The sequence below is a fragment of the Caloenas nicobarica genome, chromosome 1 (assembly GCF_036013445.1).
Source record: "Caloenas nicobarica isolate bCalNic1 chromosome 1, bCalNic1.hap1, whole genome shotgun sequence".
Taxonomy (NCBI): Eukaryota; Metazoa; Chordata; class Aves; order Columbiformes; family Columbidae; genus Caloenas; species Caloenas nicobarica.
In genome coordinates, this window is record NC_088245.1 from 185,297,159 (window position 1) to 185,308,663 (window position 11,505).

An 11,505-nucleotide genomic window follows, 5' to 3' on the forward strand; every position below is an offset into this window, starting at 1 on the left:
CTCATCGTCTGAAGCGGTCGCACCCCACGCTGCTCCCTGCCTCGCACCACGGTTTCCTCCAAAGGGCTTATCTGCCCACCAAGCTCCTCATGGGGTTCATTTCTACTTTGCTTCAGTCCGCATGGGCTGGGTGAGCAAAGATCTCCTGTTTCAGGTGTCTGTGATATCTCAATGACCAAACGGGGTTAGGACATGCACATGAACCGTTCTGCGGGTAGACCTTGGCAGACAGGGAAACAGCTGGGACAGTAACCAAAGCGGCCAGTGCAACCACAGCTGGAAGAGGACACCTATCCACAGGCTTATGTGCCATGAGAGCTGGCAATATTTAAGTTAGGCACCACTGGAGTGATCTCAGGAGGGTCCTAATTCACCATCATGCTGCACCTTGAAAATTCACTTGATGCAGATTTCTATCAGGGAGCTTTTTAAGTTGACTTTGCGCTGTCAACGGAAGTGTAGGCAAATGTTCAAAACCACAATTTGTGGATTTTTGTGCTCACCCCAGAGACTGAAGGTGTTAGACTAGTTCCCAGCTAAGCTGGTTTTCTATGTCCTTTTTTTTTATCCTCATGCTAAAAAAAACCCACCCACAGAGCTGCTTGCAAACTGTATGTACCTCCTCCTTGAGGGTAGGGATTTGTCAGCTCTGGTGACACGAGTGTTCGCAGCCATGGTATGTTGCCACCATGACCCTACATGGGGACCAAACCCAGTGGACTATTTTGCCCATTCTCATATCCACGTGTACAACGAGAGTGAAGACCCCTTGAGTTAAATGAGAATCAGGCACAAGTGACCAGTGGAGGAGAGATTACAAACGTGATAATCCAAAGCGCTTTGAGACACAGACAACTACAAATGTGGGTGGTGAGAAGGTTTTTTGGGAGACTCCCCATCTGCTGAGCTGTGGTAAGCAGCCGTGTGTAGACTCCTAACTTGCTTCTGGTATGAAATACAGCACAGCAGCCAGAAAGCACTCAAATGCTTCTGGTCTGCCTGCATGTGCTGACAGCACAGAGGGGGAGTAGCCAAGCTGTTGTACCTATAGTATGTATAGATAACTATTTCACAGCTGCAGTTGACTAGGGGTACCCATCTTTGCAGTCAGGGTTACTCCATCGAGAAGTGGTAAAATGTTAAGGCGAAGAAAGGCAGCTACTTGTTCATGGCCTAACAGAGCTGTGTATTCCGTTCCTATCAAAATTCAAGGGAAATTAGTGCTCTGTAAACTCAACCTCGAACAATGAGCTGCATGAGATATTTTGTGCAACCCCGATAATTGGAAGCACATATATAGAAGTGTGGGCCCAAATACAGAAATCCAGAAAGCTTTCCAACATGTCATGTAGCTGTAGAGCCTCTTTCATTGGGTGAAAATTACGAAAGATTGCCATGTGATTGCCAGCACCACTCCTTGAGCTGAGAACATTTCTCTTTTAGGAAGATGTCAGATCTTTTAATCAGGATTTACTTCCCTTTCCCACTGCTCATTGCTTTTCTGTGGCTTCTGCATAAATAGCACTTGGGGGTTGCATCGTTTTTTTCTTTCCACTAACAAAACTGAAAGTTGTTAACAACAGCACACAGAAGGAAATACCGAACACACCAGAAGGCACAAGAGCTGAGGTAGGACAAGATTTGTTTGCTTTTTCTGCTGTAGATAAAAATGGTTGCAATACTTAAAATACAACCTACTTATATTCCTTAGTACTCACAGTAAGCTTTTTATTTGCCAGAACTTGCAATCGTTAACTAAAGTTCTCTATGACAAAGCCTGTCTTGAGAATTTCTTTTTGTCAGAAAAAAAGACTGGATTTGTGTAACTAAGAATGTTTGCCAGACATATAACAAACAAGTTGTGGATCTAAGTAAGTGACCCTTGTTTTTTAACTAGCTGAAAAATATGTATTTGGTTTATGGCAAACTTTTAAAATAAAAGGTATTAAATGTCAGACTCTTAATTTTTTTTTAAATTATTGTGCACGTGTTATAGAAAGGTTAATAAAATGCCATGTTTTGATGAATTCAGTGTTAATTCTCAATACTACATTCTGTTACATTTACTCTTGATTATGCTACATTACTCTTGATAATGCTGCTTCTGAAACACAAAATGAATGCTAGAGAGAAAACCAATGGGAACTTTAAAAAATCGTGAGAACTTCTGTTTTTCTCAGAAGTGCAGTGGCAAATCCAAGTGATCTCCTTTATAGTGGCAATATCATAACCACCTTCTTATTTGTGTAATAAATGTGAGACTGTGGTGTCTGGGGTCCTCTTCAAGCAAAGAGTTATTGTGATAGATGCACAGAGCATCTCTTTTCCCTGGCATAAAAGGATCTATGTATTTATCACCTAACATAGCAAAGAATTATATTTTGAATGAACAGCCTGATCTCCCTATTTAACTTTGCATATGCAGAACACCTTATTAAAAATAGCTCCTTTGGTAGTTACTCATTTTACAGTGAATGCAGTGTTTCAGAGCAGCAGATCTGAGATCAGCAGTTTGGAAATTGAGAGTTTCATGTTTACAATTTTAGTGACAGCGGAGGTTTCATATTTACACATTTAGCAGCAGTCCCCCTTCACCCCTCCTCTCTAAAAGAAACGTGTCTTTCTGTCCAGGCATGGCATAGAAATCTTTCCCACTGTCTGCTGAGGTGCTGGATGACTTGATTGACTGCTCATGGTTGAGCCCTCCACTAGAACTGGGAGTAGCCCAGGGCTGCTGACTAGTGCCATTTTCCGAGTAACAGCTTTTTGACACACAGGATGGAATCTCTGTGTTAATATCACTACAGACATTGGCCTGAAGTCACCAGCAGGAATTAGGGATAACACGGTAAAGTCAACTGTGGCAGTTACACTGCCAGGTCCTCACTGCTCAGGGGACCATCCTCTTTTATCTATTTGAAAGCAAACTCCCAACAGCTCTCTCGAGCACCCCTAGTCCCAGTACTGCAAGACCTTACGAATAACAGCACACATTCACACTATCCACTGCATCCTTGACTCTGTAAACCTTGACCACTTCCTTCTTCAGCCTCCTCCTTTCTATACTGAAGAGTTTCAGGCTTTTTAGTCCTTGCTCCGTTTCCCTGGTCATTTGACTTGCCCCTCTCTGCACCTTCTCTAACTCCATAATCTCTTTTTTGGGTGTAGATACAAGAGCTGCTCACTATGGGGGCGCATGGAGGTTTTATATAAGGTGATTTTATATAAGTTGCTCTCTGGCAACTTAGTTCTTTAAGAAACCCTTGGTGCAGAGCTTTGTCAAAGGCTTTGGCAAATGCAACTGTCTAAATGCATACATACCCGTATATACATATAAAATGACCACGGGGCCCCCTTCATCCATCATCCTCACAGCCCTTCAGCAAGTAAGTGGGGCAGCATCTCCCTTTTCTTCTGAAAAGGGAGACTCTTTCTCAGCAGACTGGCATTTCAGCAATCTCAGCCCCTTTGTTCTTCATTACAGACCTCCCCACATTGTGCCAGAGGTGGAAATTGGTCTCAGCAGTCAGTAGCTCACAGCACTGAGATGACCAACTCATGGCCATCAAGGTGCCCTCTCAAGTCCTTCTTGTAGACCAGAGCTGCACTGGTGATGGGCACAGCACATGAATATAACGGTGGGTTACGTGCCTTGGCCGGCAGTCTCACATTTTAAATCCTTCAGGATACTCATATGAATGCCATCTGGTGCCGATTACTTATTGGCCTTTGACTTATCTGGTCAGTTTAATAATTCCTGCACACATCTCTTGAGTGGAGCTGGCTCCTGTGACATGTTTGTTGCATCAGGCACGAAAATACCCCAATATCTTTAGCAGGGAAGAGGGAGTTCACTGAGTTTCTCTGCTGTGGCCTGTTGTCTATAAGAGATCTTTTGCCATCAAGCAGCCTTGCCAGTTTCCTAGCAGTCTTTCATTTTTCAATGGGTTTACAAAGCTTACTGTCAGCCTGAGCATCCTTTACCAGGTGCTTTTCACTTTTTTTTTTTTTTTTTAATGCTCTCAGTTTCCTTTCCATATTTGACAGGCTTTCCTGTTCTCATTTGGACAAGCCTTCTGCTTTCTAAGTGGGAATCTTGCTAACTATTCTACCAAAACACATAGGACTCAATATTTATTAAAATATCTGTTTATTTTGGAATATAGGGTTTTAATACAGGTTTTGTTCGTTTTTCTGTTTGTTTTTCTAAACAACCCCTAAAATTACATAGGCTTCATACTTCTGGGACTGCTGCTCTGTCCTACAACAGTGCAAAACTTAGCTCTACTGTGATTGCTAGTGCAGGGCTCCCTCCACCAAAACCTGCTTGAACTAGGATCTGTGCAGCAGTAAAGATCAAATGTAAAATAGCATTTTGTGTTGTGGATTTGTTTGCAGAACTAATTATTCTAGGAATGAGGCATTTCTTGCATATGGACATTGCCTCCTTCTGCTGCAGCATTGCATCTTTATAAAGACACTCAAAATCTCCTGCTATTGCTTTCAGCTTCCTACTCTCACTTAATATTTTCTGATGACTGTCGTCATCATGATGTGGAGTTTGGGAGTGCATTCCTAGTACTACATTTTTATTATTAGAATATGGGATATCTGCCTACAAGAACTCTGCTAGCCATAATATTTTTATGCTGTTGCAAGTTAGGTAGTCGCTCCTCCACCTGTGCATCCTACACTATCATTACCATAAAGCTGTTAGCATGGCAACACAGGCTCCCATTGATTATCCTCTCTAGCAGGTCTCTGAGGTTCTCCTTGCATCAGGGTTACTGTCTCATGCCAAGCCTTCCAGCTCCCTTGCCTCATTTTGGGCTGTGAGCATCGGTGCAGAATTACGTTCAAGCTTCGCTTTTGATTAGTCACTCAAGATAGCATGTTGCAGCCAAGTGGATTTGTGGGCAGTTAGATTTGCCTTCCCTAGTTATTGCAATTGGGCTTTATTTCCCTCCTGGTCCTGTGAGAAGTGCACTGGATGTCAATTCATTGCCCTCACAGGTCTCATCAGTCCAGCCCACTTGCTCTCCCATGCCCATCAGCTCCCCTGTTGCTTCTAATTAAAACTCCTCTGCAAACCTTTCATTCTGCAGCTCCAGTAGCCTGGCTCCACTCTGGGTACAGTGCAGTCTCTCATTGCTGTGTCGCTTGCCTTTATTTCAAAAGATCCCTCAGTTCCTCACAAACCTAAATTTCTCCTATTTGCTGTCTCATTCATACACTGAAATGCTGGTTCTCACCTGAACTTCTTTCCTACCTCGTAGCTGAGCCCAAAAGATGCCACCTTCAACCCCAGTGCCCACAATGACCACAGCCACCACCAGCTCCTCTCCTGTACTCCTGAGTGATCTGCACAAATGCTTCATGAGATCTGCTCCCCAGGCAGACCTGCTCCTGCTCTGCTCTTGCTGAGCCGCTCTTGCCTGAGGACAGCCCTCCTTGTCCCTCTGCATCCACAGCCCCTTGCCCTGCACACACATGCACAAAACCTACCCCAGGGAGCCAGCCATACACATTGTACACTGAGCAGTTTATGGGATAACTCTCACTCTGCTGCTAGATGATTCGGGGTCTGGAGTATCTTTCTTATGAGGAAAGACTGAGAGAGCTGGGTCTGTTCAGCCTGGAGAAGAGAAGGCTAAGAGGGGATCTTATTTATGCTTATAAATATCTCAAGAGTGGTTGTTGAGGGGATGGGACCAGACTCTTCTCAGTGGAGCCCAGCGATAGGATGAAGGGCAACAGGGACAGACTGAAACACAGGAGGTTCCACCTAAACATGAAGAGAAACTTCTTTACTTTGAGTGTGCCAGAGCACTGGAACAGGCTGCCCAGAGAGGTTGTGGAGTCTCCTTCTCTGGAGACATTCAAAACTCACCTGGACACATTCCTGTGTGATCTGCTCTGGTGAACCTGCTTTAGCAGGTGGGTTGGACTAGATGATCTCCAGGGTCCCTTCCAATCCCAACCATTCTGTGATTCTGTGATTCTATAGACTGCTACCTGCATCCTGAGCTTAAAATCTGGTAGTTTTATGGCACTTCTGTTAGTTTAGTATCTTCTGCAATTAAACAAACCTCTTATTTTTGCTCTATCAGTTTTCCATCTGGCTTGTGCACTGGTTTGTTAAGGGTGTTAGATTCACCTCAGGAAAGGAATATCCCTCTGTTATCCCCTCACCTTAAATCACAGTCAAGCCAGGCTAAGATAAAAGGCAAAATATTTATTCGTAATAAATAGATATAATTTATAATATATGTAATTTACAACAAAAGGTAACTGTTTATAAAATCCGTACTAATCAAGCCATAAATGTTTCTAAAAGACTTCACAGAGGTAAAGAAAATAAAAAACTTCTCCCAAACTCAACATCTAACCTACTTAAACAGCAGTTATTTCAGAAAATCCTCCATTTTTCGTGCTCAGCTAATGTGCTCTCTTTTTCCTACCAGGGTGGTTGTCAGGGCTTTGGGACATGTGTCAGCTTCTTCTACTCAATAGCTGCCACCAGGGAAGCTCATATATAGAAACAAATCTCCAGCTAGGGAGTTTCTACCAGACGAGTCTTGCAGTACCACTTAAAAGAGATTCCCATTTCAGATTGTCCCTTTCTCTCCCTCTTTTTTCTTAGAGGGCTGTTAGATCTTACCACCAGTCTCCCTTCTGAAGTCTTTTGGAGGACCCTGTAGGTCCGGTCTCTCACCCAAAATACACCCTGTTCATTTCTGACCTAGGAGGCAATCTGGACGCTCTTGCTGAAAACAAAGTTCATTGCCTGTCCTTAGATATGTCATTGTTTCTGTTTATCTAGGTGCCATCTCCTGACCTTACCTGGCTAATGAACAACTCTTGGCTTCAAGAAGCAGTGAAATTCTCCCCTTCTCCTCCATGGTTGCTTGAGATAGTCCTGTGTGAAATAAATCTTTCACTGCACCTTCCTTCCTTTTGATCCATGTGTTAAAACATGACTAACAGGAGCACGTACATATGATAATTGCACAACTCATTCCTGGCCCTCAACTGAGGGCAGGCACCATGGTGGTTAACAGCTTTCAGATGACTGGTCCCCAGCCTCTTTCTCTTAGACATCCCGTAAAAGCTTGAAAGTTTAATTTGAATAATTTGCAGACGAGTCTGAGTACTGGCTTTCTTGCCAAGTCCAAGGATGCTGAGTTTTCTCAATTACACATGCACATTTAGTTTCCTAAATCTAGAAGGAGAAATGAGGAACACAAAATAGCTTTGATGGTACTTCTTAGCCAGATAACCTCATGTGAAGAGCCTGAGCAAAGTACCTCAGCCTCTGTGCTTGTAGTGCCCCCCCAGGGTGCAGGGACCCAAGGGCTTTTCATCACCTGAATTTTCATTGTCCTAATCCCATCCTTCAGCAGACCACATTGGGCCACCAGCCAGTGCTCGTAGTGCTCAGCAGGGCTTTGAATTTGTTTATGTTCCAGGTTCTTCATCCTCATTTGACTCCTCTAAGTCACAGGTTTCACATACAACAGGAATACTTCAACAGGTGGCAGATCACTGATGTTTTCTTGTGTTTTGATGTTTCTAGAGGTAAGGAAAACACAGTCAAAAGGGCTCTTCCCTTTGCAGTACCTGGGGCTGCAATGTTTCCCTGCAAAATGCAGAGATCACCTTCAACTGGGAGAAGAGCTGGTCCTTGATCCCACAGAGAAAACATGTATGTCATACAGTTGCTTTGTGCAGAAAACCATAACCATTCAAAATTCCTCTGGTTGCAAAAGATTTGTTGTTAGGAAGTGTACCTTGTCGCACCCCTCCGTGGGGGAAGAGGATCTCAAATGAGAAGATTTCCTTTAGGAGCATGTGTTTACTGAGGCTGGGGCTTTGCTGACCCCAAATATCCAGTTTGCTCACTTCTGGTCTTCAGCGCTCCTAAGTTCAGCAGATATTATTATCTTGATTTTCTGGAGGGGTAATATCAGGCACTGTGGAGATGGGTATGACACTGGTGGGAGCGAAAGTCCTTTCCAAAGTCACCACGCTCCCATATTGAGATGCGTGGTGGGGGGTAAGTCGTGCTCCTTGAGAGCCCAGCCCAGGGCTCACACTTCCCACGCTCCCCGTCACAGCGGGGCCAGAGAAAAGGCAGCTGCTGGGCCACATCTTGTTGCTATATTAAGGGACTCAGACAGACTGTGAGACACTGCCCTGAAGATACCACGGACGGCTCTGAGCATAGCGCAGGCTCCCGTTTACGGTGCACTGGGAATACTGCACTGGGTAGCTGGGAGCCCAGAGCACTCAAATCCAGAGCCCATTTCCCCCCTTAGGGAGACTCCACTTGTGCAAAGAAATTAATTTCAAAACAGGAAGCCAGTGAGGTTCAGAATAAGAGACAAGATGCACTTATGTACCACTGACCCATTATCACTCTTACTAGAGCAAATTAAAAGCTTCTTTTTTGTGCATCTAGAAATGCCATGAAGTTCTGGGTTTTAGGCTAAAATTTTCTATGCTCCATCTTTAGAGTATGTTGGCAGACGCAGAGACGGAATTGCTTGCCACTGTTAAATAAGCAACAATACTGAAACCTTCCTTTCAAAATACTACTAGCTTCAGGTCAGCTCAGAGGATAAATCAGGACTTCACCAAGGAAATAGACTCCAATGAGGAAAAAAAATATTATTTAGAGTATTTTAGTGCTGAGTGGTTTTGATTTGATTGAATTATAGCCTCATAGGAGGAAATATGTCACCCTCTGTGAACACAGCCCATTTTCTCAAAGACCGTTTTCATTAGGGCTGCAAACATGGGCTGCCCTGGAAAATGCAGTATGTGCAGATGACTGTCTGATGCAGAGCAGTTGAGCAGAAAAAAGGTTGAGAAGGTGGTAAACGAAGCAAAGGCCCCACAAACAGAGACATAGGAAGACATCAGAAACTTAAACAAAAGAGAAATGCAGTGTAAGGAGGATTGTGGATAGTGATTTCTAGCAGCACTTTCATAGGCTGAGGCAACAGCCAGCTGCTGTAATAATGAAACTGTTTAGACCTGACTTGGGGCTTTACACCTTGAGATGTGTATTTACAGGGACGTCACAGGTAATTACTCATTAATTAACCTGTACTTACCGCTGACCTGTGCATCTCACAATTTCTGCCTTCAGCAACATAGTGCCGAGTAGCTGAACTCCCTGCCCAGTCTGTAGCCCCGTGCTCACACCAGTTCTTTTTACTTTGGCAGAAAGACGGAGAGCCTGGCTTTAGACGATGAATATTTCCGCGATGACACCAGATGACAACTTCACCAACAGCTCCTTCAACTGTACAATTGACAGCTTCAAGCAAGTCATTTATCCCATCATGTACCTCTTTATCTTCATCCTGGGTGCTGTTGGAAATAGCCTCTCCATTTATGTTTTCTTCCAGCCTTCACAGAGGAAGACCTCGGTGAACATTTACATGCAGAACTTGGCTATTTCAGATCTCATGTTTGTGAGCACTTTACCCTTTCGGGCCACATATTTCCTGATGGGATCACGTTGGATATTTGGTGACATCGTCTGCAGGATCATGACTTACACCTTGTACGTGAACATGTACTGCAGCATTTATTTTCTCACCGTGCTCAGCATGGTTCGTTTCACAGCCATCGTCTATCCGTTCAAGCAGTGGAAAGCAACCAGCATGAAGTATGCCAAGATAATATGTGCAGCCATATGGCTCTTTGTGCTGGTAGCCTCCAGCCCTATGTTAAGCAAGGAAATCGCTGGGTACAGGAACCCGGCCAAGTGCTTGGATCTCCACCCCTCCAGCACGTATAGGCTCCTCATAATGAACTGCATTGTCCTCATCGTGGGCTTCATTTTGCCTTTTTGCACAATTATCGTCTGCTACATCTTTGCAATAAAAACATTGCTCAGGTCCAGGGCTCCACAGTGCAAGAAGGCGGCCTGTCACAAGAAGGCACTGTCAGCCATCATCATCACTCTCATCCTCTTCCTCCTCTGCTTCTTGCCATATCACATACTGCGAACTGTCCACCTGATGCGCAGCAGCTGCAGCCAGGCCAACCTGCCCATGCACAAAGCACTGGTGGTCACTCTCTGCCTCGCTGCCATGCACAGCTGCCTCGATCCTGTCCTCTATTACTTCGCTGCCGAGAATTTCAAAGCAAGAATCAGAAGTTTGTACCGCAGGTAGCTGACGCAGAAATGCAGAATGATATATAGACAGTTCCGATGTGACATCTAGACTGGGTCCGTACTATTCAATGGCTGAAGCTGTGTGGTGCTAGCCAGCCTGCAGCCACGCTGCTCAGTGCCAGGCACCTCCCATGCAAAAGAGGCTTGGAAGGAGCTCATTGGGGATGGCCAAAACCAAGGCAGGATGATCAGTGGTCAGATGCCTGGGTGTGATCCCTGGTCCTCTTCTACTTAGCAGTCTAGATATACTTATAGTGTTCACCCTCCTCAGGACAATGGACTGAAAGGGATTTACCTTGCTACTAAGTCCATTTATTTAATTTCACAATACTGAACCAGTGACTTGAAGGGAAACCCTCACCTGACCACCTCAGCGTCTGCGTCTGAACCTCTCTGTGCTTCCTTTCCCTGTGTGTGCCGAGGTGCGCGGTTCAGACTCTGTGACACCCAACAGCCTCATAGCACCCTGTTAGTCGCCTTTGCAAGCACCGGCCAAAGGTTTGCACACAGACAAATGTGAAGCAGCACTGATACTTCCCGCTGAGGCTGACTGATAGAGCAGGCAGGGAGCCAAACAGGGCCCAGCACCAGCTCAGGCTGTTCAGAAGGCATTAACGTTTCTAAATTTTCCACTCTGAGGAGGCCACCAAAGTAGTTTACTTAACATTTCACTGATTGCCAAGCAAGATAACAATTTCAAGCAAGCCGCATCAGCATGGAGCACTATGAATAAGCCAACTGCTGGCGGGGAGGGCAGGATGCGGGTGCACCGAGCCAGCTGCACCCTGAGGCTCTTCACATGGGTGCCGATTCCTTCAGGGTCATTGCAACACATGTTTTTACGCTCATTGTTGCCACTGCTTTTCTGAAAGCCGCAGTTCGGTAGCTCAGCTCACGTGCGGGAATCCAGAGACAAACTTTTAATATTGTTTTTGTCCCAATGGGTAGCTAGGGAGTGGTTTCCTCATCACAGGTAAACCAGTGTGACAGCAAACTCCTGCCAAAGACATCCCTAATCCCTCACCTCCCGCCTGCTCCGAGGAGGAAACTGGTCCCTTTTTTCAGCGGATTAACTTCAGTTGCTTTGAACTCCCTGACATCAAACACACACCAATGCAGCGAGGAAGTACATTGTCAGGAACAGGAGGAAAGATGGGTGGCAGAGGAGGAGGAGGAGGGCTGTTTTAGAAAGCAATGGGAAGCTACACCTATGTGTACTTTGGAAAATCTTACCAAATCGCTGCCTGCGTTTTTAAGTCTCCAAATTTTTTCTAAAATACATTTCCTAGAAATCAGACCGCTTGCAATCAGGT

General features: G+C 44.9%; 1 protein-coding gene across 1 annotated transcript; it reads left to right on the top strand.

Annotated features, from left to right (window-relative positions):
- The first annotated feature begins 1,539 nt into the window (after window positions 1-1,539).
- Window positions 1,540-11,097, top strand: CYSLTR2 (cysteinyl leukotriene receptor 2). The gene is made up of 2 exons (XM_065654362.1): window positions 1,540-1,629; window positions 9,232-11,097. The coding sequence occupies exon 2, from the start codon at window positions 9,258-9,260 to the stop codon at window positions 10,188-10,190; it is 933 nt and encodes a 310-aa protein (XP_065510434.1). The 5' UTR covers window positions 1,540-1,629; window positions 9,232-9,257; the 3' UTR covers window positions 10,191-11,097.
- Window positions 11,098-11,505: the final 408 nt, after the last annotated feature.

Excerpts from the sequence above, each read along its gene's own strand:
- CYSLTR2 (XM_065654362.1), top strand. The coding sequence starts at position 9,258 with ATGAATATTTCCGCGATGACACCAGATGACAACTTCACCAACAGCTCC.